Source organism: Strix uralensis, chromosome 5 (assembly GCF_047716275.1).
Source record: "Strix uralensis isolate ZFMK-TIS-50842 chromosome 5, bStrUra1, whole genome shotgun sequence".
In the NCBI taxonomy this organism is placed as follows: Eukaryota; Metazoa; Chordata; class Aves; order Strigiformes; family Strigidae; genus Strix; species Strix uralensis.
In genome coordinates, this window is record NC_133976.1 from 83,965,470 (window position 1) to 83,979,314 (window position 13,845).

The 13,845-nt window shown below is 39.9% G+C and overlaps 1 protein-coding gene across 2 annotated transcripts in view; it reads right to left on the reverse strand.

Annotated features, from left to right (window-relative positions):
* ANO2 (anoctamin 2) overlaps positions 1–13,845 on the reverse strand; it is a 203,059-nt gene that overhangs the window by 14,808 nt on the left and 174,406 nt on the right. For both annotated transcript variants that reach the window (XM_074872043.1, XM_074872042.1), the window contains one exon: positions 8,935–9,083. In XM_074872043.1, the coding sequence (XP_074728144.1) occupies positions 8,935–9,083 (149 nt within the window). The remainder of the gene's footprint in view (positions 1–8,934; positions 9,084–13,845) is intronic.

The following is a 13,845-nucleotide window of genomic DNA, read 5'->3' on the forward strand; positions in this document are numbered from 1 at the left end:
ATATCCTAACATACACTAAGATGGAGCTTTCTCAAAGCATGCAAACATCCTATCCTTGAAATCATACTTTCCTGAATATTTTATGTTCAGAGTCAGGAAAAGGAATTAACAAGGAAATAAAAACAGATGTTAGAGTAATGTCCCAAAAAACTGTGAAGTACTTAGAAAAATACATAGCACCAAAATATCCCTTATTTGGTTTTAAGTGAATTTAGCAGGAATAGAGCTGGGAGGTTTCTGTTAAAAAAAAAAAAAAAAAGAAAAAAAAAAAGAAAAAAAAAAAGAGGAATTTGCAATGCTTTAAGTATAAACCACACACGCATTTGCTTTGATGTTGTTTGCAGCCCCTTTATTCATTGCCTGGGAAAATGCAGTTTAATTTTTTTTCAAGTTCATGAAAGAATGTTCAAGGTATGCAAAGGACTTCTGAACAGTTGTGTAAATATGTCTTCATAGAAAACTCTACACCAGAAATGTTTGTGTGGCCATCTTGAAATCTCTTCAATCTTCTAGCCTCCTTTTTATGAAAGTGTGAGTGATACAAAAAGCAGGCAAAAAAACCCAAAACAAAACAAAACCAAGCACGCCATAATTTAGATGGTCTTGTGTAGTAAACTAGCAAACAATCATTCAAAACAAGCAGTCTGTGAACAGCCTCGGCAATTTAAAGGTACTTGTTTAGTTCGGTCTGTGTTTGTAAAAACAAATATGTTAGCAAAGCTGCATGGATTAAAAAGAGAAGAATCCCTTCTGTACAGTTCAGGTCCCAGAAGCAATCTAGTCACAGCGTTCTGGAGGTCTGTGGATGCCTGTCCAGTCACAGTGGAAACATTTACAATACTTTTAGGGCACTCACAAAGACCGTTCCATCAAGGACAGCTGACACCAAGACATCCTATTTTTGTCTGGAGGACTTGATGGCAACCCTAGAATACTCTTTTTGTGTTCACACTTATGCCACAAGGTCTCCACACAAAGCTCTTTCAACATTCACGTACAACCCTATGACCCCACATAGGAGCCCTACCTGACTTGGGTGATTATTCTCCTGTGCTTTGAGGCAAACGGCTAAAGAGACCTGTGCTAGGAGTTGGACCTCTGGACATACAGCCTCTTTTGTAGCTTTCTTACTTGCCTGTTAGGCCATCCTGGAGACAACAGAGATAAACATCACCCAGCCTCATGGCACAAGCTAGTGAACAAAATGATTGAAGGTTGTATATAAGGGGAGGTCAAGGACATGGGAAATAGCACCTTCTCCTGGGCCATCAAAGCAGGAGACTAGATGTGCTCTCACTGTCACAGACTCTATTTCTGATGAGAGAAAAACCCCAAACCACAGACTATTGGTGCTCAGTACAAGTCATTTTTACTGTCTGACTTAAGCAGGAAAGAGGTAAAGGCCTCAGAGCCAGCCCATGAGGTTCTCAACACCTGATGCCACATCTGCAACATCTCATCCAGGCTTAAGCTGGCTGGGCCCTGAGACAAAAACTATAGAAGACAAACAGCATCAAGAGAAATCTCTCAGCTGACAGCACTTCTCAGAAGTCCACTTTTCACAGAAGCTGTTCCTCTGTGCACAGGGTCTGAACAGGGCCAACCCCAACAAAGACAGCACATGCTGTCCCTCTAACTCTGGTCTTCAAATTATGATTAAGGGCACAGATCAAGGCTTTTAAATTATGGATCTGGAGAGTGCTGGCTAGTGTTCTTGTGTAAGGGATACAGATCAGCCCCTGGCATAAAACCTTACACGGTGAATATCACTCAGGTTCTATCAGATTTACACAGGGAGTAGTGTGTGTAACCCTAGTATCTTTTACACCAAAACTTAACCTAAGATAATTTTTTTTTATGATTCTGTTGCTTTCTTCCTTACTTCTGTAGCAATAATATCTGTCATAGGATCATGTGTGACTGGAAGTAAACAATGGAAGAATCACTCCTGTGCAAAGTGACTTTCCAAGTCCTAAAAAGAACTTTTCAATATACAGCCAAACTTGGCTGAGAAACTAAGGAAAAGGTGTAATTTACTACTCCTTGGTAATAAATGTATGCAACAAGCCTACACACAACAGGCTGAGTTGGTATTTTCAAATCCATCCTCATTATAGAGATTATAGAAAAAAGTAGGTTCCTCTTCAATGATTCCTTTTTTTTTTTTTTTTTTTTCCTTTTGCTGCCTCACACATTGCCTTTTTGATGGCTTTTCCTGCTTTAGGGGAAATTCTTCCAAACCTCTAAAATTAATCCTTATGGTAGTCGGTAGCTACAAACATTGGATCTCATCATTTTCTTCTTAAAATTCAAAAGGAAGTTTTGCCCTTGATTTTTAACAGAAGTTGGATGATGAAACCCTTTATTATTATTTCTCTTTGAGAAAAAATGTTTCCAGTTAATTAGACTCTTGAAGGAGTTAGACTGGAGAAGGGAAGACAGAATGAAATAAGAATCTGAAAGTCATTGCTGATGTCAGTTTCTTCTCAAGAAAACAGTAGTGTTATAAATTTCACACATTCACGTGCATCATTTAGCTGGTTTTGGAGCCAATTTCGTAAGGTCTGTTTCATTAGCAGTATTTCTTGCTACTCTAAACATCAATCGCTTGCCAACTCCTATCACTGCAGGCTAGTTACACATGTTGCAAACTTGCTATCAGCTGGATGAGGAAATTGCTATACATGCTACGTACTTGGGGAATGCATGTGGTCTGGTATATTGGGCTGGGTCAAAAGTCATTAAAGAGTTTTAGAAACAGGATGTACTAATGACAAATTTGACACATGTTAACAGTGACAATTTATGTTTCAGGATTCCTTGAGCAAAATTTTCGGATCACTTAGGAACATTAAGAGTGTCCCTGCTGAAGAGTGACTGCTAAAAAGTACAAATATATATCAGTTAATAATATCAAAACAAACAGTCATCAGAAATTTCACTGGTGCAAATCAAAACTATGTGCAGACATGCTATTGACTGACAAGGCCTGTTCAAGAAAGAAGTTCAACACAGTCTGCTGATGGAAATCAGATTCAGAGTTCAGCTCACTGGAGAAATTACCCACAAAAGCTTCCCCCAAAGGAAAACTTAAGAGTTTATTTGCCATGGTGAAGTGTTCGCCTCTTCTTCCCACACTACTGGCATCTGTAAAATGCCAGTGAGGTCAATGGAAGTCTGCCTGACTTGTAGACTTTGGGGGTTATCTTCTTATATTTTCTCTTTTTTTAGATTTATATATGACTTTTACATTAAAACTAAATCATAGAATTATAGAATAGTTTGGGTTGGAAGCGACCCTTAAAGGTCATCTATTACAATCCCCCTTGCGCTGAGCAGGGACATCTTCAACTAGATCAGGTTGCTCAGAGCCCTGTCCAGCCTGACCTTGAATGTTTACAGGGACGGGGCATCTACCAGCTCTCTGTTTTATCACCCTAATTGTAAAAAATTTCTTCCTTATATCTAATCTGAATCTACCCTCTTTTCATTTAAAGGCATTACCCCTTGTTTGTCCCCATCTTTCTTATAAGCCCTCTTTGAGCATTGAAAGGCTGAGATAAGGTCTCCCTTCTCCAGGCTGAACAACCCCAACTCTCTCAGTCTGTCTTCATAGGAGAGGTGTTCCATCCCTCTGATCATCCTTGTGGCCTCCTCTGGACCCACTCGAGCAGGTTCGTGTCTTTCTTATGTTGGGCGCCCCAGAGCTGGACACAACACTGCAGGGAGGGTCTCACAAGAGAGAATTAGAGGGGGAGAATCCCCTCCCTTGACCTGCTGGCCACACTGCTCTTGATGTAGCCCAGGATATGGTTGCTCTTTTGGGCTGCGAGAGCACATTGCTGGCTCATGTCCATCTTCTAATCACTCAGTACCCTCAATCCTTCTCCACAGGGCTCCACAGCCACCAAGTCGGAGATTGCCTGAGTAAATTAGTGTGAAAATTAAGAGCTAAATTCTGAAAGAGCAACCAGATTTCTCTCTTCTCCTTAATATCATACCTCTTCTTACATCCCAGTCATTCTGCCTCTTTAAGCAATTTAAGGGGAATAAAATCTTCTTCTGCACTTACTGTGTTGTTTCCCTTCCCTCCTCCTCTCAAATCAAATTTAGAAAAACAGGTAAATAAGCTGTGTAACTGCCTCTTGCCTCACCATTTCAGCTCGATGCCCTTCACAACAATCCCAGCTGACAGGTTCAGTGCTGAGCTGTACGAAGTGCTTCCTGTCGGCGTGGGTGGTCTGAGCCACTCCGCAGTGAACCTGACAGCTGAGCGCAGTGCTATGGACCCTCGGCAACCAGCGGGCTGGGGAGGTGCAGCTTGGGTTTCATTTGCTGCACATTTGTCTCGAATCCCACGGGCAGGGCATAGCTCACTGTGGCACACTGCAAGGCTCAGTGAGCTCGTCTCTTCACTTGAGAAGCTAATTCTAGTTGTAAAGAAATGTTTGGGTTAGTAATTCATCCATTCATTTTCAGGGCATCTATGTAGTTATCCCTGAATGACTGCAGGATGAGGCACTCAACATTGTTTATGATCTAGGCACAAGGGACTAATCTAAAATACAGGCTTAGTGTCCAGTGATTTATAACATTAGTAGCTTAGACCGTGCTACTACAAGTTATTCCAACAAGGCAGACCTCTGCATTTCAGTGCTGTCCTTATCAATGAATCAAGGGTGATCTCCTACACAGACATCTCAAATCAGGGTGACAGCATCATCTCAGATGTAATGGGAGTTTGCCACACATAACAGAGAGAGGAAAGACTTTCCTCCCACACCTGGGTGCTTTGCAATAGGTCCAACTACAATTAGGAGAAAGCACCAGTATATAATGCTTGGAAAATGGGATATTCTAGTTCATAACATGCTCAAGGCTCCATCCTGCTTCTGTAACAGTCAGCCACGCTTCTTGGTTATCACAGAGTGTACTCAGCAGTCTCTGGCCCATTATAACTGGGAAGAAGTCTGGCTCCTCCTTACCCTGCCAGTGGCTTTCACTATCATTAGCCATTCATGCTGCAACGAATCGCGTGCTCTAGCTCCCAGAATGATCAAGATCAACTACCACAGATGTGTAAGGACAAGAAATTAAATATTTATAAACAGTTGTATTTATTCAGTTTGTTTATTACCAATAACGAAAGGTCCTTGTCCTTAGAGAGAACTAGCTAAGCAGGAAATTTTGGATGTTAAAGTGTAGACATTTCTGAGTTATGCCTGAGCATAAAAACATATGAAAATGTTTACAAGGGGAAATGTCTATATTTTTCCACCATTGTTTAACTCAAAAAATTACAAAGAAGTTTGCTTAAAGTTTCCAGGAGGAAAAGTCATCTTGGGCTGAAATAATGTGTGGAAAAAATCAGTCCTAAAGGAGAATTTTTCAAAAAAGTATCATCATGTGCAGAAGGGGATAAAGTAGTAGAGGATGCAACACACCAGCAGATACCAAGGTGAGTTGAAATAATTGAGAGGGAGATGATGGCAGGTGCAGGCTTCTTTATGTCAACTTAATGGCACTACAGAAGGTAAGGTTCAGTCCATAAACTTATCCATAAAATAGATCCCCAGAACTGCCTTTATATAAAATACTTCTACACACTTACATATTTATATATCTATATAAATCCATCATAATATAAAATCCCATATATACATTTATGAATACATTATAAATTATATCTATAAATCAAGTTATTTTTATAGAGAGAGAGAGATAAACCATACATGGTGTTCATTTTTTTTTTGTCATAAAATGCATTCTCTTTCAGATGTTTTGAGAACAGTGTCTTGTTAAAACAGAAGTTGTCACATACAATATTTAACAGATGTCTGGTTTTAGATAACATGCCCATTGACAAGCTGTGGTTCTCTCCTGAATGCTTTTATGCCCTAAAGCTTGGGTTTGCCTAGATTATTTCTCTCCCTCCTCCCCCACTCATACCATTTTCCCTTTCTCCTTCCCTGCCTCTCCAGGGTTTACTCATGAGGCAGCTACAGGGCTGAGGGGTACACTGCAATTCTGATTTGCATCTGGTGTGAAGAGCCTGGCCTCTTACTCCCTAGCATCCCTGTGTGCTACTTCCTCTCAGGTTCATTTCCCTGAGGACAGCTGAAGTTGGATGGTGTCCCAGGGCTGCAGGACTGAGTTATTTGGCAATTATTTGCACCTTTGTCCTCCTGGGTTCTGTTGAGTCACAGAGATACTCCTTGGAGTTTATAACAAACACGCTTTAGAATGAGAAGGAAGGCATGTATATATTTCACATTGGAATTCTCTATCAGATGCTTGATACTTGTCCTCAGCTAATTCAACTGTAGTGTACTCCTTTATCCCAGTGTTTGACCTGCTCCTGCTGGAGCAGTGGATGAGTGTAAGTGGATGCATGAAGATAAATGTGATCAAACGATCTCAGTGAAAGCTGAGAGGAATCAACAGAGGACTCCTTACAAAGCAGAATTATACCAAAAATGCCTAGTTGTTGGGTTTGCTCTCTGTGTCTATTTATACTGGACAGATAGTGTAGTCAGAATTTCAAACATCATTTCATAAATATCAGCGCAACTTTGGACAATGGAGTTACATTTTCTCTTGTTCGTCTTGCAATCAAGATGAAAAAGGGACTACTGAGCACAATAGCACAGTGTCAAATGTGTTAAAATGAAAATAAATTATTAATGATGTTTTATTTGAACAAACTCAGTGCTTTAAAGTTTCTTTCTTGAATGCTGCATCTCAAATGACTTACAGTGGCCACACTGACCTCAGATCCTAAATCAGAGAATTTAACGATATGCAAATGATGGATCAAGTGACTAAGATGTCAGCAATCCACACCTGCAGATAGTGCATACAGTTCTTCTCTGACAGACATTGCATCTTTAGAGGGGCGTTTCTGTGAAGCAGGAGATCCAGCTTTTGTAAATCAGAAACTGCTCTCTCCTTGACGTGATGGTGTGATTACCAAATATAGAACTGGTGATATCTTGCCACTACAACAAAGAATTGCTTCCAGTTCTACCTGGGTTTCCACCAACATACTTATCTCCTCTAACGTGGAAAAATAAACTGTGGAGCAACCTTGAAAAACAATTGATCTCTGCCATAGTTTAGCAGCAATATAAGTAATCATGAAAACAGCAAGCACATACGAACATATTGATGACATACACATGGCAGGCACCATCTTTACAAAAGTAGACTACTGACTTTAATAGAGTTGCTTCTACTTTACATGGGCTTGAAAGATGACCAAATGTCTGGCCATGCACACCAGTAGTGATGTCAGTCACTCCAGCAGGGTGATGCATGAAGAGGAAGTACGCACATGCTATTTAAAAAAACTAGAGAATGTGCTGGTTACAGAACTGGTATGAAAGGTGGGAGGCTGAGAAATAATTCCCAAGTGTGCCCTAGATTTCCTTAGAAAGTGTGGCCAACTCAATACCTGCATGCTGCAGATCTCCATGAGTAAAATGGGAATAACAACTCTCCTTTCCACTGTCTCTTTCAGCTGACTGAGAAGCTCCTATAACCTGAAGGTTCTCTCCTGTTGTATATATGTGTGGGTTTTAATTTAAAGCATCACTGGGAATGCTCTGTACGTGATTCAATGTCATATAACTTTCAGTCATGAACTAAGTAATCTAAAAAGATATTCCTACAGTTTTCTGTTGTAAAGGGTAATTTACTTCTATGAGAAAATACACATTTATATTTTGAAATCTACATATTTTTACTACATTTGAAATATTAATGAGTGATTTTAATTTTAGGAGGAGTTATACCAGATAGTTGTGCTGCCTTTGAGAAGGACCTCAAGAGGTTGGAGAAATGGTCCAAGAGGAATCTCACAAAATTCAGCAAAGGAAAACGCAAAGTCTTGCTCCTGGGGAGGAATAATCCCAAGCACCAGTAGACACCAGGAACTAACTAGCTGGGAAGCAACTCTGCAAAAAAGGGCCTGGGTGTCCTTGTGGACACCATGTTGAACATGAATGAGCAATGTACCATAGCTACAAAGAAGGACAATATCCTTCTGGGGTGCATTAGGAAGAGCATTGCCAGCAGGTCAAGAGAGGGGATCCTTCCCCACTACTCAATGCTACTGCGACCATACCTGGAGTGCTCTTTCCAGTTCTGTGTTCCCCAGTAGAAATCAGACATGGACACACTGCAGTGAATCCAGTGAAGAGCCACTAAGATGATTAAGGGATTGGAGGACCTGATGTACAAGGAGAAGCTGAGAGAGCTGGGATTGTTACACCACAAGAAGAGAAGTCTCAGGGGGATCTTACCAATGTGTTCAAACACCTCTTGGATGGATTTAAAAAGACAGAGTTAGACTCCTCTCAAGAGTGCCCAGTGAAAGGATAAGAGGGAATGGGCACAAATTGAAATACAGGAAATGCAATTTAGACATAAGGAAAACCTTTTTTATTCCAAGGGTGATCAAATTCTGGAACAGGTTGCACAGGGATATTGTAGAGTCTTCATCCCTGGAAATATTCAAAACCCAACTGGACATGTGCCTGAGCAACCTCTTCTAGCTGACCCTGCTTTGAGTAGGGGGTTGGACTAGATGATCTCCAGAGGTGCCTTCCAACCTTAGCTATTTTGTGATTCTGTGGCTGAATGGTTTCTATGCACTTTTCTCAGCTGGGAACACTGGACTCTCACAGTTAAGTTTTAACAGACACTAGGACCCATCATTGTTGCTATGCTGGTAATGTGGTCGTCTTATAGCCCTGCTGTCTTGCATGTAATTTCTGCAAACTACAGGTGTTTTGGGTTTTTTCCTCCTTGTAAAAAAATTTCTTCTCCTTTTCCTCCTTTATCACAACAGTTTATGACATATTATATACAGTGATTGGTCCTATGTCAAGCTATGGTTATTGCAGAAAGAGAAAGGGAATTCAGGAAACTTACTCATTTCCATGTATTCTGGAGTCAGCCCAGTGAAAGGTTCCAAGCTGTAATCAAGATCCCATTGCTGAGGGTCCTTTGATTGGTTGGTGTCTGTTTCCTTTGGCTCAGTTCTTTCATCTTTCAGCTTCCTGAAGAGCTTCTTTAGCTTCCTGAGGAACAGAAGTTGAGATTGAACCAAGTCTCTTTTTTTTTTTTTTCCCTTCATGATTTGGCCCAGGTCTTTTCACAGCAACAGAAAATGTATATCATATTACTTTGGTGCCCCATAGGCTTAGTTTACACCATCCTATGATGTTCTGATGCTGCTTATTGCCAGGTAGGTGACCGGCTGCTGGGGGCAGCAGTTTCTGTTTCCCTGTGTCAAGAGGAAAGTTACCACAGCATAACGCTGTTAAAATGGACTCGAACACAGTACTTCTTCATAATTCTTTCTCTCTAGGTGCATGTTGAATGGGCATCTTCACGAAGCTCAAGCACCTTGGACCTAAATAATATTAGTAATAAGTAACACTCTCAAAAACACCACATGGAGCACCTCTCCCTTAAGAAAGAAAGAAAGAAACAAACAAAATACCAGAAGGTAATGTGATACCTTCATACCACATATCTAGCACTGGTGCACTTTTCTCTCACCATTAAACTTGGGAACTTCTAATATAGTACTTTTAAGGTCAAAATGGCCAGACATGTTGCCAAACAAAGAGGGTGAAAGAATGTACTGAATCCTAAACCTGGTGGACATTTTAGCAGAAAAATTGTCTGGTTTTCAAAGCAAAGGAAATGAGCACCTCTGCTAATAAATCTGCAGCATCTAAAAAAGAAGTGTCTCCAAGATACTGATAGGTTCAAAGACATTTAGGACTCTAAAAATGAATATTATTGACTTAAAGCCAGCCCTGTGGCCACCAAAAGACACCTGCAGCTTTTCAGATTCCAGTGCTCCCTTGTCACAAGCACATGTACCTGAGTTCCTCTAAACTGACAAAAAACGATACTGCTTGTGGAACCTGAATGGCGAAGCACTCTTATATTTAACCAAAATGGTGCTACAACTAATAAAAATAATAAAATATGTACCAATGAAATGTTAAGTATAAACAATGTCTTAATTTTACTAATGATCTTTCATCCTGGAGAAATGCAATTCCCTTGCTTCTACCTAACGTGCAAACAGGGTTCAAACTAATACAGAGAATCACATTCATGAGTGAGTTTCAGCAAGGTCAGCAGAATTTGGTCTCAGAGAGGTGTATCATTCCTGTTACACACAAACAGAAATCCTGCCTTAGTCACTTTGGATTCAGTAAGAAATTATTGCTACAAAAGTGTCACTTGGGGTATATGCAGTAACAGCCTATTCAGTACTACACAGTGCAGCCCATTCTGGAACTCACTGGGGAAGAACTGGAACTCACTGAAACTTCGCTGCAACTTTATTCTAAGCCACTGGAAACTACAGAATTCTATGACTACTAACATCAAAATTTAAACATTCCTTGAACGCTTATGGGAAAAATATATATTTTTGAAGTAATTTTTTTTTTCCTGAGAGTTTACTGATCATGTATAAGGCAAAGTATTGCAGATCTATGTCAGCCCTGAAAAACTCACTTCACCAGGAGTTAGCTGCTTTATGTACTTGCACAACCATATAATCTTCCTTCAGAGATTTCTCACAAGAGTTTTAGAGGTTCTGAATTTTCTTTCAGATATGCCACAGTGTGTATAAAGGTGGAACCACTGTGGAAAGGTGGAACCGCTGTTACGGTGAGACTTGGAAATTCTTAATTTCAGTCAGAAAATATTTCTGCTACCTGAAAAATATATGTCTTGCAAGACCAACTATGCTGGTGAGTTTTCACTGCCTCTGAAGCAGAAAAGCAAAACTGTTTTCTACTATTTCTTAAGTAAATATAGACCGGTTGTCTCCCAGCTCCCATAGATCAGAAAAGATTGTATCAGAGGTTCTCATTTTGACCACATTTTACAATAACATCGTCCATTTTGGCCAGACTATAAATTACTCACATGGGTGAGCAATTATTGTTGCAAGTATTTCTTTGGACCTCTGTAGGAATAGTAGTATCAGTCACTGTCCCACTGAGATGGGGATACAAATTTCACGACACTGACAAATATATGAATTTCATAAGTAGTATAGTCCCAGAATAAAATGAATTCATCTGTAAAATAAGAGTAAAGTATTCTCAGTGCCCCCCACAGATGACATTTTAAAAGCATATGCATCAAAAACTTCATGCTATTTTACCCATTGAGAAATTCCTGCGGAAAAATGCAATAGAATGAGATATTTCTTCAAAATCAAGGAAGCGAAATACAGTTGAATTAGCATAAAACATAAAGATTTATACTTATTTTGTGTCTTCATTTTGCAGATGAACTTTGCCTTTCACAAATATGCACAACATTATTTTATAGTTCTTCACATATGTGCCATATGAGTGAAAATCCAGACTAATTCCAGTGATGTTTTGCCAATAGTGTAAGCAGGGCTCTCCCACAAACTTTTCCCCCACAGCTTGCGATAAATCCTTTGAACTAGAGGTGTGTGGCCTAGAGACAGGAGCGTATGGGGAAATGGTAGGGGTTTCATTTGCACCTTTCAGTTAAGTAGAACCACTTTCTCAGACCCTGGCTTAAGTATCAGGGCAAGACTAGCTGGCAGACACACTAAAGGCTTTCCTGGGTAGGTTTATTGCTTTGTTCCTGAATATACACTGAGCCACACAGGAACACCGTGTCACCACAAGGCTCTACAGCAGCCTGAGAATGACCACAGTGACTGAAGAATTTCCACGTTGACCAGTGCTTACAGGACCCGTTCAATTTCATCACCAGTACGGAGGAAATGGGGATTGGCAGGCACTCTTAAAACAGATCTAGATTGCATCAGGGCCTATCAGTCCCACGATCACAAAGCTACAAAATCCAACAGATCAGCTTTTGTTCCAGGTGCAGCTAAGATGTAGCTCATAAGACTGATGGTAACATCCTCAGTACTTTGGCAATACCCAGATATACTGGGGCTAAGAAAATACTTTCAATACCCAGAATATTCAGTTTTAATAAAAGGATGGGCAGATTTAAAATACTTCAAAAAAAAAGGATTAGATGAATCCTGACAAAGACATTTACCTCCTACATCATGCAAACTCAGTCATTTCAAGACACTAAAATTTCCTTTCTCCCCTCCTCTGCTTTTATGGCAATCAAGGGAACTTGTCTGTGACAGAGGTGATATAGTATTTGCAGGGTAGGAGACAGGGGGCAGGATTTAAAACAATCAAAGAATTCCCAGGATGCTCTTCCACCATATCCCAATTAATTTTCTAATGTGAGGGACTCTCAGAGGACAGTGAACAATAAGTTCAAGACGGTGCTGATTTCTGTTCCAATAAAATAATATGAGCTATAAATGTCCCTCACATTTCCATGGGCAGATGAGGTTGAAGAGCATCTTGCTGTCACTGTGCAGCAGCTGAGATAAAATTTGGGTGTGTTGAGATGTGAAGTCTGTACATGTGTGATCTAATCCTCTGGTTATAGCACCACGGAGTCGAGTTATGGAGTTTAATGCATACACATAACTCCCCTGAGAATCCAGTAACTAAAACAATAGTTGTTGTTTTTAATGTTTATTTGAGAATACACTAAATCCAGGGGTCAGTTACTCGGAATAATTTTTAATTTTTCATCTCACTATCTATAAGGCAGGCATGAGGAGTGGCACCTATAACCATTTTGAGTTAAGCTTTGAAGAATGTTCTTATTTTTATTTTTATGTAATTTTTTAAAGGATCAACTAACTGAAAGCAAGCCAAACTAATTCTTCCAAATTTTCCACAAAAAGTGTACCTTTGTGTCATATCCAAGCATGTGAAGTTTGAGACCAAACAGAAATGTGTCAGAAAGTTAAAGGAACAGAGAACAGGGATTTGCACAGTGTTATTCAGCAGTAGGGCAATGAAAATGAGTTTTGCAGAACTCTATAGCTGCACATATGATTGTGGTATTAAAACTGAGTAAGCTTTTTAAATGAACTTGTGTGAAACCTGTCTTTTAATTTCTCAGATCAACATTTTTAAACAAAGTTGACAGACAATGATAATCAAGAGCTATTTTAGCTTCTGATTTCTGCATGCCAGGCAGCCCCACAAGTGAGAAAGAGGTAGTTTTGCCCATTCAGGATGAGCCTCCGAGAAGCTTTGTGCTGAAGAGGCACAGGCAGAAAAGTTTCATGACCCCACTAGAACTTGTACAGAGAAAACTGTAGAACTGTAGAAAAGCCATTATTTATGGTGCTTTTGTCAGTGAATATCAAAAAGCAAGATACATTCTTAAGGCGACTGAATAGCATGAAGGAAGAATGAAGATCAGGGAGAAAGAAAATGAAGAACAGGTTTTTGTCAGAAGGCTATGTCTAGAGCAGTTAAAAATGATGCTGTAGTTTCTCACAAGGTATTGACACCAAACTATTGTGTTACATAAGAGGTGGGAATGTGGTTTAGTTATGCTGCTCTTAATTCCTAATATAACCAATAAGATCACATTATGTAAGATAATCAGCATCTGAGGAGACCATCCAATTACTACAGGAAAATGCTCCACCCCTGAAGAACCCACAAGCTTTTGAGAAAAAAAGTTGAGGAAAAGAAGAGAGAAATCAAAACCAAAGTGATCCTGGCTGGGCTGCAAGCACACGGTGAACTTACATGAAGCCTTCTTTTAAAAAAACAGAGAGATGGCTCAACTGTTGCTCTATACAGTAAAAAGGAGTAGCAGAACTTGGGGGATTTAGGGGAAGACATGATGATGACTTGTGAAAAATAAGAAATTTGTATAGTGAGACAGAGTGGAACATAGAGGCTGGAGAGGTGGGACAGCTGGGGG